At 39.2% G+C, this 13,250-nt stretch overlaps 1 protein-coding gene across 1 annotated transcript; it reads right to left on the reverse strand.

The window, feature by feature from the left end:
* Positions 1-52: 52 nt before the first annotated feature.
* On the reverse strand, positions 53-11,797 carry mtf2 (metal response element binding transcription factor 2). The gene is made up of 15 exons (XM_042497241.1): positions 11,577-11,797; positions 10,306-10,507; positions 9,837-9,918; positions 8,378-8,488; positions 8,038-8,138; positions 7,620-7,801; positions 7,393-7,488; positions 6,302-6,370; positions 5,736-5,859; positions 5,215-5,282; positions 4,912-5,082; positions 4,069-4,174; positions 3,811-3,869; positions 3,501-3,602; positions 53-2,556 (listed from the first exon to the last, which is right to left on the reverse strand). The coding sequence occupies exons 1-15, from the start codon at positions 11,579-11,581 to the stop codon at positions 2,181-2,183; spliced, it is 1,854 nt and encodes a 617-aa protein (XP_042353175.1). The 5' UTR covers positions 11,582-11,797; the 3' UTR covers positions 53-2,180.
* Between the last annotated feature and the right edge of the window lie 1,453 nt (positions 11,798-13,250).

Below are 13,250 nucleotides of genomic sequence, written 5' to 3' on the forward strand. Positions count from 1 at the left end.
GGCAAATAAAGAGCAAATAAACATTAATTACGCAATACAACAGTTCAAAATATCAGCTTTTATTTATCCTTTGACTAAACAGGTTCAGAAGTAACACGTCAACCTATATAATGATGTATAAAAATGTAATAAGAGGAATCTCAAGAGACAAAGCAGACGTTACATGTATGTTCTTTGGCTACTGAAGCCTGCTGGAAGCCAGTGGTAGCAACATGATGGCTGGAACACTGGTTTAACTGAGGAGAGAAGCTTCAAATGCACTGACTACATCCCTATAATGAAGAGGTATCAATGTCAAAAAGCTCTGTCCATTTTTAACAAAAAATACAAACATCTCAAAAAAGAGAACTGAATATTTACCTCATGCAATGAATTACAGCATATTAGTTTTCCAGTGATTGTTTTCTTACTCAGTTTAAACAAGTGTAGCAGTAAAATGGACTACAAGTTATTTTGCTCATAGAAAGAAAAAAGCTAACATACATACATACATACAGATGGTCCAAAGTAATGTGACAAATGGAGGACCTGATATAAAAATACTGACCAACAACACTGAGCAAATAACTTAAACCTGCTGTCACGCTGCAAATGTGGGTCTAGGCAATACAGTGAAGTTATTGGGCATATCCTGAGTGTGTAGACAAGGTGAACTTGACTGTAAAAGCAAAATCCAAGTGCATTTTTGCACCCCTCTCACAAAAAATAAATGACTGAGTCAAATTATCACAATAATTTTAAAGATAATGCTGAAACTCCACTTTGTTAAGCCGCATGGTCCAAATATGGCTAAACAACACGTTTGTAGAGGACTAACTTGCATAGGCAAAACAAAAAAAAAAAGCAAAAAACGTATGAATTCTATGTGTGGAAACTGGGTAAACGACATTCATCTTATGCAGCACTTTATTTCAATAACGATCAGACAAAGTAAAATCTAAATAGGTCCTTTAAGATTTCAGTCAACATTTAACAGTCATTTTAATCAATTTCAAATCAAAATATTTTAAAGGTTATGCACTTAGACTAAGGCGGTGGAGCTTATTGCAAATCTTTACTATGAAAACAAAATTTGTATAGGGTTTTCTTTTTTTTTTGAATGGACACAATTTACTTATAGTCCTCTTGGGTTCCTGAATATTTATCATTTATACACCATTTTTTCTTTTTAACTTTGGGGATATTATTTTTTCATAATCTCGTTTGTATTTAAACTGGGAGCTATGATCAATAAAGAAAGAGATTTAAAGAACATCATCACAGATGAAAATGCTGCCTTTTAGGAGCTGAAAAGTTCAAATTGTCTATTCAGAATGAGATGACGACCTAACATATAATTTGATATGTGCAATCCATAATTTACAAAAAGAAGAAAACGCCTGACAAAAAAGGCATACGAGAAAGTACAAGTGGAAAAGTTAATAATAAACGTAGTATAATTCTATATAAAATAAAACATTTGCAGCAGCAAATCTCTTTTGTTTTGAGTTCCTCTTTACAAAACACAAATGAAGGATATGTCTGCCCAAGACAACAAGAGGTACTCATAGCTGGGACTAGAAAAGGAGGGGATAGACTTTTCAAAACCTGATTAGTAAGAATATAAATGTTAACCAAACATGAATTGTTGATTGCATGATTGCAGTAGTGAAATTAATGAAAAATCTTTGAACAAAACATCCCCTTTTTCTCTTATTCTGCAAAATATATGGTTCAGTGCCAACCAAATACATTCTGTCAAAAAAACGTAGGTCGCAAAGTTAACTCATCTGGAAATGAAAAGCATATCACTGGATTAAAAAATAAGTATAATAATGATTCACTAAAAGCCTACAGGTTCAGTTCAATGATCAGTTATTTGCCCCTGAATAAATGGGGTTTGCTGTAAACATTCAAAGAAAATAATGAAGGCAGAAAAACACAAATATGTTATGGCATGATGACAATGCCTCATCTTAATCAATTAATCTTAAAGGAAATGAGGGAAAGACATGTTTGAATGTGCACTGAACCGGTAGGCTTTGCAGTGAGCTTAGCAGGCAAAACTTGCTCCTGTCTAAACTAAACAAAGGCATATATGAATTAATGCTCTGAATACAGGCTGTGTACACACATGTCCTCAGCACAGCCATTAACCTTTTGCAGGCGCTGGTTAAAAGTTAAAAGTGATGATGTCAGGTCTACGAGGCAGTGACCCCTTCCCATTCCACCAGGTACTGCACCTTGCCATCAAGGGTGACCCGTCGTGCCAGGACTTTATACTTTTCCCCACAAGCCAGCCGCCCTGCTGCTCCGAAATAGCTGCTGATGGAGCTCTTGAGGTGGGAGAGCTGGCTGTTGGGGTCCATGCCGTGAACTATGTCTGTGGAGTGAAGCCCCGGGAGTGGGCTCAGCATCTCCGTAGCTGAGGGGTTTGGGTCTGCGTGACTAGGAGGGGGGATCTCTGGGTTGGGGGGCTGCAGGGCCCTTCGCGGCCGCCCACGTTTCCTTTTTAAGGGTGGAGCGGAAACAGGCATGGTGCAGGCTGTGGTGTGCATCTTGCTGGAGCTACAGAGGCTGTAGGGGGTTTGATAGGAAAAGAGGAAGTCAATAAACTGATTTTAATTCTGAGGGCAATAACAAAAACAAAAGTATACAGAGGGGAATTACAAAATCAAAACTGAAGCTGTATTCACAACGCCATGTGGCAACTGACCTGAGAACTGCCTACATGCATGAGCGTTCACAACAAAAACAAAGCCTTTTTTAAAAACACCTGCTGCCACTGCAGTCCAGGATGGTGGGGCAAACTTCCTTTTTTTCTTTTAAATGCCTGTGTGTCCCTTTGTATCATTCTGTGCCCCCTCTCAAATTTCAGAGGTTTTTGCAGGTCTGTGACTGCAGCGAAGACGGAGCTCTCTGTGAGCTCTTTTTTTCTTCAGCAATAGTCAATCGTGGGGTTTATAATTTGTCAATCCATTCACAGCTGATCAGGTCAGATCAATGGATGAGAGGAGCTGCTGTTTGTGAGTCAAAGCAAACTGTTAGACCCAGCAGAATGAACGATTAAATTCACTTTCAGTGCACCTGAATTTCTGCTGCTCTGTCTCTGCACTCTGAACAGTACATATATATTTCAACAGTGCTTCCTAATGAACGGTCCACCTCTGAAAATGAAAAAATCTATCCGTGGTAGCCCACCACAAATGAATAAATGTGTGGAAACATCAGGGTAGTCCGGATGAATTGCTTGCAACGTGAATGTTTAAATCAAATTTATGTTAATCCATGACAATCTCATCATGGTGCTAGAGGAAAAGGAAAGGGGTATGGGGATATGGGATATGTCGTCTAGGAACCATGTGTGTCTGTATACATTTTCATTGCAATCCATCCAAAAGCTGTTGAGATATATCAATGAGGACCACAAAAGCAGGCCAACCAAACGACATTTCCCCACATACAGCCATAGATGTCAAAGTGAGAAACGAGTAAATGTTGCAGTTGCATAGCAGGCATACCTGGACTGTCTTGAAATGCTAGTTGAGGTAGTTTCAGTGGTGCTCAGAGCTCCTGTGGACTCCACATCTGAGGTTCTTGAAGACAACAGAGACCTCTCACTCCTGGTGTTGCAGAGAAGAGACAAAAGGTTTTAAAAATTATACACAAATAAAGAAAAATGCTGTTGAAACTAAGTTACAGTTCGTGTACATAGAGCTGAATCAATTGGTCAATCAGTTTATTTGAAAATAAAAAAAGTTGTTGGTTGCAGCCCTAACAATTACACATTAGAGCAGTCATAATAATTCTGCACCACAGTCGCTCACTTACTTGATAGAGGTTAAGTGATCCAACGTGTGGGGCTCTAGTGGTAGAGACTTTCTTACTTCCTGTCAAAGACAAAAACATATACATCACATTTCAGTGGGTTTCCTTTTAATTTAACAGTTTCTCAATATCCCCTGAAAAAGTTACAGATTTTGTGTGAGCTCAGACCTATAGAGAAATGCAACAATGCCCTCCCCTCTCTATGTACACACCCAGCTCACGCCCACTAACACATACATTCAAATGCATGCGCACACACACCTGGGGCAAGAGTTCACTGCGTTGTGGTTTAGCCAGAGAACGTGCTCCTTGCTTCCTCTTTTTTTTCTTCTTCTTCTCTGTGCCATTAGTTAAAGTACTGCACGCTCTGGAGCAACAATAACAACAACAACAACAGTTTCACAAGTTATGACAGTTGTTCATTAATAACACTATCACTCTTAAAGAGACAGTTCACCCAAAAATCATATTTTCATCTTACCTGGAGCGCTTTTTATCAGTCTAGATCGTTTTGGTGATCGAGATATCGGCTGTAGAGATGTCTGCTTTTTCTAAATCTCGATGGCACTCACCTTGTGTTTCTCAAAGCTGTGGACCTGCCACTACACTCTAGCTACCTCTTGGATGACATCTTTCATCTCCCTTTGCTTCTCTATTGATGTACTCTACTCCTCCCTAACTTAGAAAAGATTTAGCAGCCAGACATTTCTTCATTATCTGTTTATGAGCAGCTGAGATTGTCAATGAGAATAGCTGGTCCACCTTAACAGTCCACCTAAAGGGAGGATAACTTGGCTCACTAACTTTGGAGCTAACCCTCTTACGTGCTCTTTGATCAGCAGGTGACAAGGGAGCTTGTCTTGGGTTGTGAGGAGATGTAGCATTGATTCACTGACAAAGTGCCTAAACTGTTCACAAGTTGCAGTGCTACATTTATTTTTATACTCTCTGCTATACTCACAACAACAAAACACTCACCAAGCACACAATTTGGCACCAAAATGAGGTACCGAAATCTGCATGGTGATTCATTTTGGTGTCCCGCTGAGAAATCTCAAAACATCTAACTTCATGAGTTCAAATGTAGGTTTCACGACGCCTTACCTCATCCCAGATAGCCCCTTGGTGGACTTGCATCCCTTGATGGTGATCTCATGTGAAGCCCTCTCCATCCCCCTGCTGGTTGGCTCATCAGAGTTGGGGGGAGCAGGAGGGAAACGGATCCTCAACCCAAACAAGTGCTTCTTTTTCTTAACCTCCTTCCCCGACATAAACCTGAAAGAGAGAAGGAGGGCAGGTAATGGCAGGTAGAAACACATTAAAAAGAGTTTTTTAAAAAACTGGGACAGATTGGAGTTCAGAAAAAGACTGGGGGTCATGGCATTAACCAGTAAAGAAATAACTTACATGCTGCTGTTGTTGTTTAATGCCTCCAGAACACTTTCATATCGCTGTGATCTGGGAGTGTTGGCGAGCTGAAGACATGAGGGAGAGCAGGTCGCCAAGCAGGAAAGACAGGGTGCAAAAAAGTACATAAGGTAAATATTTCACAGTATCAACACAACATGGTTTCAAAAGCTGATTTGGCAAACAGGGATCATTTAAAAATAATTAACACTCTGAGACCAGCTATGTATTAGTGAATTAAGCAACTACATATTATAGACACTTAATGTTTAGTCCTTGTCCAGTGCCAAATCAAAAATATACAATCTTTGTTTTTAGATTAGATATTATGCTACAAAAATGAATACAAATACTGTGTGTGTGTGTGTGTGTGTGTGTGTGTGTGTGTGTGTGTGTGTGTGTGTGTGTGTGTGTGGTGTGCGTGTGTGTGTGTGTGTGTTCCCGTCCAGAATTGGCCTCTGGTGTGTTACAAACTACAGTTACTGAACATTCACATGCAACTTGTTAAAAGGTGCCTTTACCTCCCCCAGCTGCAGCAGATCCCAGTTATCATTGATATAAGTCATCAGGTCCATCTCGGAGTCAAAGTACTTCTTTTTGTGGATCACACTCAAGTTGTACAGACTCAGATGTGCGACATCCTCCCTGAAATATTTGAGCAAAAGTTGTACTTTCTTTACTTGGCCTGGTTCCAAAAGAATGTCATGGAAAATAAGCAAAGGGATGGGACAGCTAAAGTGTAAAAAACACTACATTGCCGGGTATTATTCAATGAGAAGAACAAGTGAAAGCCGGCTCAGTGAGGGAAAAACGTTATAAAGACAACATATTTATACATCTCTCTCAATGATTTTCAACTAAACCAGAGTTAGTGAATATACCAGCAATCACCATTTGATCCCCTGAAAGTGGCGCTGACTGTTGGAAAATTCAGACATATCATAACACTGGAACTTAATGATAGGTATCTAGCACTTGGGAAGAAAGGCAATCACACCCTTGCTTATTTAATCACATAATAATGTGTACTGTTCTGAAGGAAGGCTGTCTGGATTGAAGCTGAACATGCATCTTAAGATTCACTTACCATCTGAGAGGCAGTCTGCTGAGGTACTCTGGTCCACCATGGCAAACGGAACAAATAAACAGATAAAACCTAAAGTTACACAAACACAAAAGAGCGTCAGGTTTACATTGCAAAAGGATTTGGTGACCACAAACACAAAGTGGAGGTGAAGAACGCCACCACACCAAGCATTTTATTCATTTTCTTTGGTAGGACAGCTGAGTGAACAGTTGTTTTTTTTTTTTTGGTTGAGTGAACATTTATTTTTTTAAGGTTGTGTGCAATCATTTAATTACATTTTTTTCACTAGTAAGAACTTGGATTGTAGCAAGAAGTTAAAGTGCTGTTGCTACCATTAGCTGCAGTTTCTTATACTTATATACATTAATCTTAAATGGTGGTTAATGTGTTGACTGGATGCTAAAGGCCCCTACCAGAGTGCTCTTCAGCAGCCTGCTGCAGGTTTTTGTAATGGTTTTCAAGCAGTGTGAAAAATCTTGCTTGTTGTTTTTCCGTTGCTGAGTGCCTTGTGTTTGTCCGCTCTATGCGATTCATGTTTTTGCAGGATCGCCCTGATTTGAAAAACTTGAACTCAGAGTGGAAAAGCACCTGACATCATTGCCGTTTTTTCACCTATCCAATCAAGACAATTTGACCTTCTGGTGGGACTCCCCTCTCCTCTTCCTCGGGGTCTTGTGTGCCCAAAGAGATATCCATTTCAATGTAAGCAACATACTATTTGGGAACAACCTTTCACCCCAAATTAGAGCTAAAAGGGCGCTTTGCCTGTCCATTTTTACTGCAGATTTTAAGGTACAGATCTGTGAGTTTACTTCTCGGCAAAATAATGGTTACACTAAGCACAGGTAATTTGGTGGTTGCCTTGCAAAACTTTTTATTTTTTTTAAATAAATAATAAAAAGACATAGCAAGCTACAAGAGCGTTTTGTCTGATCAGGCTTTAAAAAGTGAAGTGTGATGAACCCGCTGTCTGATAAGGGCCTGAAGTGTCCAGGTAATTCTACCTGACCCCTGCCAGGCAATCAGAAGTCTTCTCCCCAGCCATGGTATAAAAATACAAGTATGACACATATACAGAACGGTATATGCACCTATCTCCGTAGAGCATGGGCATCTGTAAGCAATGGAGACACGCCTCATGAAACCACTGCTGACACCCGTTACACTGCAGCATCTTCAGGTACCAACTTCAACAAGAGAGAGAGAGAGAGAGAGAGAGAGAGTACTGTGGTTACGACGTGGCATGTGGGAAAAAGTTAATCCACATTCTCAATTCTGTCCTCTAAAGTATGTAATGTGTATGTAAGTATGTACTCACTCTCCTGGACCTCCACAGTAGCAGTAGCACTGCTGGATGTTAGTCTTATGGCCTTGATCCCAAACCAGTTCTTCCAGAGCGTATGGGAAGGACAGGTGCAGCTCCATGTGCTGCTGCTGCTGCTGCTGCTGCTGCTGCAGAAAGCCTTTGGCAGACGATCCCCTAATGTGTGCACCGCCCCTCTGTAAACCACATTGACAAAAAACATGTTTACCCCGTCACAAAACTATGTACATATACAGTATTTACTCCATGGATTATCTTAGCACGACAGAATCTCTTATCTCCAATTTACTTTCAGGTTTAAGCAGAAAAGATTAAGTCTCACAAAACATCCATCACGTAAATACCCACTCATCTAATCCAACAAGTCATACATTTAAGGTTTCATGTATTTATACTCAAACAAAAAGTGTACCTTAGGTATAGAAGTGAGCTCACACTCTGAGCACAGCCACTTGTCATCTGAGTCAATGACCGAGGCATCTATGATGGGAGAGTGGCACAGCTGATGGTAGCCTATAAGACAATGAACACATTTACATGCAGCTGCCTTCCACTGGATCACTGTTTGAAGATGCATGAATGCCCTTGATGACCAGAGATTACAGTTCAATGGGTAGATGAATAAAGAAATTTTATTTTATTAAAAAGACTTTGGCTGTTAAAAAAAGGGGGAAAAAGGATAACATAAGACAACTGCCCTTACTGTTTAGTTTCTTGATGGGTATGAGAGCACTAGAATCAATGAGCAGTACCTTGTCCACACTTGTCACAAATGACAATTTCATTGGGTTCATCTGAAGTTTCATCCTGGCATATAGAGCACACAATGTCATCGTCATCATCCTCGTCATCATCTTCATCCCCTGAAATGGACAAAGGGAAAATTGTGATAGAGTAAAGGTGATAAGACCATCACAAGTGGTGTTATAAAGGCAAACTACAATATTTTCCAAAGTGGAGCCTTTTCATCCATGTTTGCATGTTGTCAAAGTATCTAATGGAGACAATAGTTTTTGAAACTGGTCTTGTACCGAGTGAGAGTGCTGCAGCCAGAAACAGCGAAACAGGCTGAAATTTAACTACTTGGGGCATGTTAACACTTTTAATTTACATCTACTAAAAGCATGTTTGTTTGTTTGTTTTACCACGGACAGGCTGAGATTAAAGAAGTAAGATTTTTTTAACCAAAAACAAACCAGCCAAACTCCAATTAAATAAACAGTTCTTTTAGCATGCACAGAGGCAGCATATTTTCAATTCTAACTAGGTGAATTAACAATTTATTTTAACAAAAAACCAGAGTTGGTGATTGTTGGAACAGTGGAAAGACAAACTAACATTTTTTTGAGTTTCCGTTTGTTTCGGTCGACTTGGGATTAAGTGTGTTTCACAATGGTGAAATTACTATTTATTTAAATCTATCTGGTAGGTCTTACAATAGTGACTTTGGGGCTGTTTCTGGTTTAACAAAAATGATATTACTATTTAACAAAAAGGTCTATATCTGTAGGGATCCTTTCCATAATGGTGTCAGACAGAACAATAATCTGAGTCTAACAGTACATGTCTACATCACTGCAGCAGAGTGCGAACTTCAGCCACTGGAGGTCAGCAGAAAACAAGGCTTTTAACAGTCGTCAACTTTTTAATCAGCACTAACACTGTATTCATAAAACTGTGTGACAAAATGTGTATCAGTCCACTTTAAAATCAGTTAAGATTGAAAAAGAAATACACATTCAAATGGTGGATATTTGTCAAATATGTTACACTTTTTAATCAATCATAAATCATTTTATGATTTCTTATAAAGCAAATCTGTGTCATATCTGCATTTTAACTGACTGGTTTGAGGGTGAATAGACTCTGTCCTCTCTGTGTACCTCCCCTATGCTCATCTTCACATGCAGGGAGCGCACTTGTACTGTACTGATGCCAGACACTGTGGACAGTTAACTGCCAGCAGCAAGAGCAGGGAGATAAGTAACGCAGAGGAAAGCAGACACGGGTGTGAACAGCACAATACTATTCTTAAAATTTCAGCAAAATCACAATTAAACTGTACTGAATCTAGACTGCAGATGCTGTCAGGCATTAAATAGCATTTATGTTTTTTAGATTACTTGCAAATTGTCTTGGAGTTCATTTTTATTCAATCGTAAGATCCAAGTATTTCATAAACATGCACATCTTGAAGTTGAGGGAACTTACCTGTCTGGATATCCTTCCACAGAACCCAAGACTTGGACCGATCCTCAAAAACCACAAAGCATCGCTGCTTGTCTCGATCTATCTAGAGGAGGAAAACAAAAAGATTTGTCTCCCTAAACACCACACTGTTCTCAAAAACCTTAACATCCTCTCAGGCATCTCACATCTTTAGACTAGTCCTGTAAGACATGAGATAAAATAGTTCAGGTCACATCTGCCTACTTTAGAGACTTTTGCCAGGTAGACTCTATATTTCCTTTTATCAAAACTGCAAAGCATCATCTATCTGTAACAGCAGAGGTTTTATAAAAAACTGTGGCCAAAAAAGTTTCAAAACTGTCAAATTTATACATCTGAAGCCTTTACTAGGGTGCTTTTCCACTGCACTGTTTCCGGTGTTTTGAGTATCTGGTGTACTGTGATAGGAAACTCATTTTAGCATCAGTGGGGGTTTTTCCCTTACACTAACCTTCGTGATTGTCCCCAAGTAGAACAAGCCATCTGACCACCGGGCCAAGACGTCCTGTCCCTCTGTGAACCTGTCAGACATGCTGTCCTCTCCATACTCTCCCCTAGCAGAGAGGCTTGTGGGGGACAAGGACACAGCCTGCTGCTGCCGCTGTGGGAGAGCTCTGTGATGGACAGACAGGTGATCCACAACCCCGGAGTCTCTGAAAGAATAGGAATAGAGGCATCACCCACTATTTTCAGTTGTTATTGTCTATGTGTTGCTGACAGTGTGCTTTATGTCACTAATACTTATGTATGCAAGCATAGATGCAGCAATGCAGAGAAATAATTCCATTGAGAGTTAGGGTAAAAATGCCAGTACAAGATGAGGTAATCTTTACATATAATTTGAGTCAATTTCATTTCTATCGCACATCACAACTTTGCCTCAAGGATCTTTAAAATCTGAGCAGCATACCACATCATCTGTCCTTTGTCTCTTCATAATGATACATCTTTTGCTTAAAAATAATGCTACTATCGGCATAATAGTTTGGATCACCGGTGAATTTGCTTTGTAACAAATAATAGGAATAATGTGCCGATATAACTGTGAATTTCAAGTTAAATATTGTTGCATGTGCATTGGAAAATACATGATACGTGTGGTTGCAGAAAAACAATGACTCAAAATAAAACGCATGCCATTTCCCCTTCAGTGCATACAAACAACATGTGATTATTCTCATAATTAGTGCTAATTGGTAATTAATCCCAAACATGCGGTCAGTAAAACGGCTGCAGGGAAATGCCAAGTAATAAATAAAGTAATAAATAGCCTGACCACCGACAAAAACTAACACACACGCAAAGGTTGCTATAAAAATTTAACACATAGCTACATATAAACTAATAATTGAATGTCAGTGACATTTTTTTCAGTTGTGAATATACATATTAATGACTTAATTTTCATATTTGCCTGCAAAACAATATTCAATAAGTTGTTTAAGGGGTTGTGGATTTCTTATTTCTATTTCCCTTTAGCCACAGTCCGTCAGTCCGAGATTCCCTTTGTTCGGATACTGGGAGAATATGGTCAATATGAGCAACTTGCGAGTATAAAGGGACAATTTGAGATAACGTTATGTTGTAATATCATGTGTATGAAAAAGCTAGCCCCCACGCGTGATTGTTCGCATGAATAATCCGCATGCAAAGCGGTAACCCGGAGAGGTCGCTGACCGTCGGACCCACACCCCCGACAGGAGGAAAACATGACAACAATACCTCATTCGGTCACCTCCGCTTCTACAAACGACTCGTACAGTAAAAAAAACTAAATAGGAATGGCCGCTGTCGTCCTTCTTCTTCCGCCGGTGTTTTTATTTCAAAGTATATCGCGGAAACTTGCGGGGCTCGTGCCTTCTTCAGAAGATAACAAACGGTTCATTTTCCCCCAACACATTCGCCATTTTGGTTTCCCGCTGATGATCGGGGAGTGCATTATGGGAAGCGTTTAAACGACTGCTGCTGACTGCTACGTTCACCTTTTTTTTCAAACATTTGAAAATGTAGGCAGGGCATTTACCAAACACAACATATCCGCCCCTTAAAGAAGAATAAGATGTACTTTTTCGTGGATTATTGCATGTGTTCTGCGAAACTTCATCTGTAAATACAAACAGTATTATAAAATAACGGTCAGATATTATTGCAGATTTAACATTAGCAGATTGAACAAACGTTCAAAATTTAAATTAGGCTGTGTTTGTAACCTTGTGGCCACTCGCCGGCGCTACAACCAACATTGTGCAGTGCTGACAGGTATTTTTTAGAAATTAGTATTATTTTGGATGTTTTGACCGGAAGTGGAGTGCCCCAGGGATGACGTTTTTCTGTAGGCTTACTGGAAACTAACATCACCCTGGTTCCCTTGTCAAAAAGCATGGGAGATTTTTCCATTTGACTTTGGATTGTTGCAGAAAATAAGCTCTGCGGTGAACAAACATTAATGAAACTAAGACATTTTGTTCATGAAGATAATCTTAACAAATGAACACCACCTTAGGGTTTTTGAGGCCTAAATACAACCGCCAGAAGTTTAAAGCTATTGACTAAAACAAACCACACTGTGGTCATGTCGCCATTGTTACAAAGCTGTAAAGTTGTTATTAGTTGTTCATTACGTTTTTTTTCTTTTTTTCTTTTTAGTTATGTATTTAGTAATTTATTAGATTAAAGGCACATGCTTACACACATACACACCGCATACACTAACATCAAATCAGCATCCTCTTCCCTTGTGGAAATTTTGTTAACTGACCTGTTTTTACTGTTCTTATTTCATGTTGGTGTTTATTAGTTTTGTCTGTGTTCTGTCTTTTGTCTTGCAATTAAAAAAAAAAAAAGGCTGTAAAGCCATGTTCGTCTTCTGCAGTCTTATTCAGCCATTTGTTTGCAACTGTCTTTTTAAAGACACATAAAAGCTTCAGACATATTTTATGTCGTAGAACAAAGCATGTTCATAAGCTTGTGTTAATCACTAACCTTATTTCAGGCCTCTAACCAAAAACCCATTCAAAAAGCCCACTGACTATGAGACGAGGGAACTGAGAATGCTGAAATGCTAACAGATTTCCACATTTTCAGACTCAGTATTTTTTCTGTTATCTTAGGGAAAACTGTCAAAAAGACCACTTCATCACATGCATAAAAAATTAGTAGAAAAAGGTAATGTTTTTAATGCAATCAGAACATAAGTATCTGTATTTATCACAGCCTTGTAACAGACTAAGGACATGTTGTTAGGTTGGAACGGCAGAGTTATATGACTGAGGACAGATTACAGCAATCTTTCTAGCAGTTGGGGTTTTAACACAACACATAAAAATATTAATTAAAAATAAATTCTGTAGGCCATTGATTCTCAAAAAACACTGTATCACAAAAGATAAAACTGTG

The sequence above is a fragment of the Plectropomus leopardus genome, chromosome 12 (assembly GCF_008729295.1).
Source record: "Plectropomus leopardus isolate mb chromosome 12, YSFRI_Pleo_2.0, whole genome shotgun sequence".
Taxonomy (NCBI): domain Eukaryota; kingdom Metazoa; phylum Chordata; class Actinopteri; order Perciformes; family Serranidae; genus Plectropomus; species Plectropomus leopardus.

Excerpts from the sequence above, each read along its gene's own strand:
- mtf2 (XM_042497241.1), bottom strand. Across the intron at positions 7,489-7,619 it reads TACTGTGGAGGTCCAGGAGA|TTGGTACCTGAAGATGCTGC; the intron begins GTGAGTACATAC and ends CTCTTGTTGAAG. Across the intron at positions 6,371-7,392 it reads CCCATGCTCTACGGAGATAG|GTTTTATCTGTTTATTTGTT; the intron begins GTGCATATACCG and ends GTGTAACTTTAG.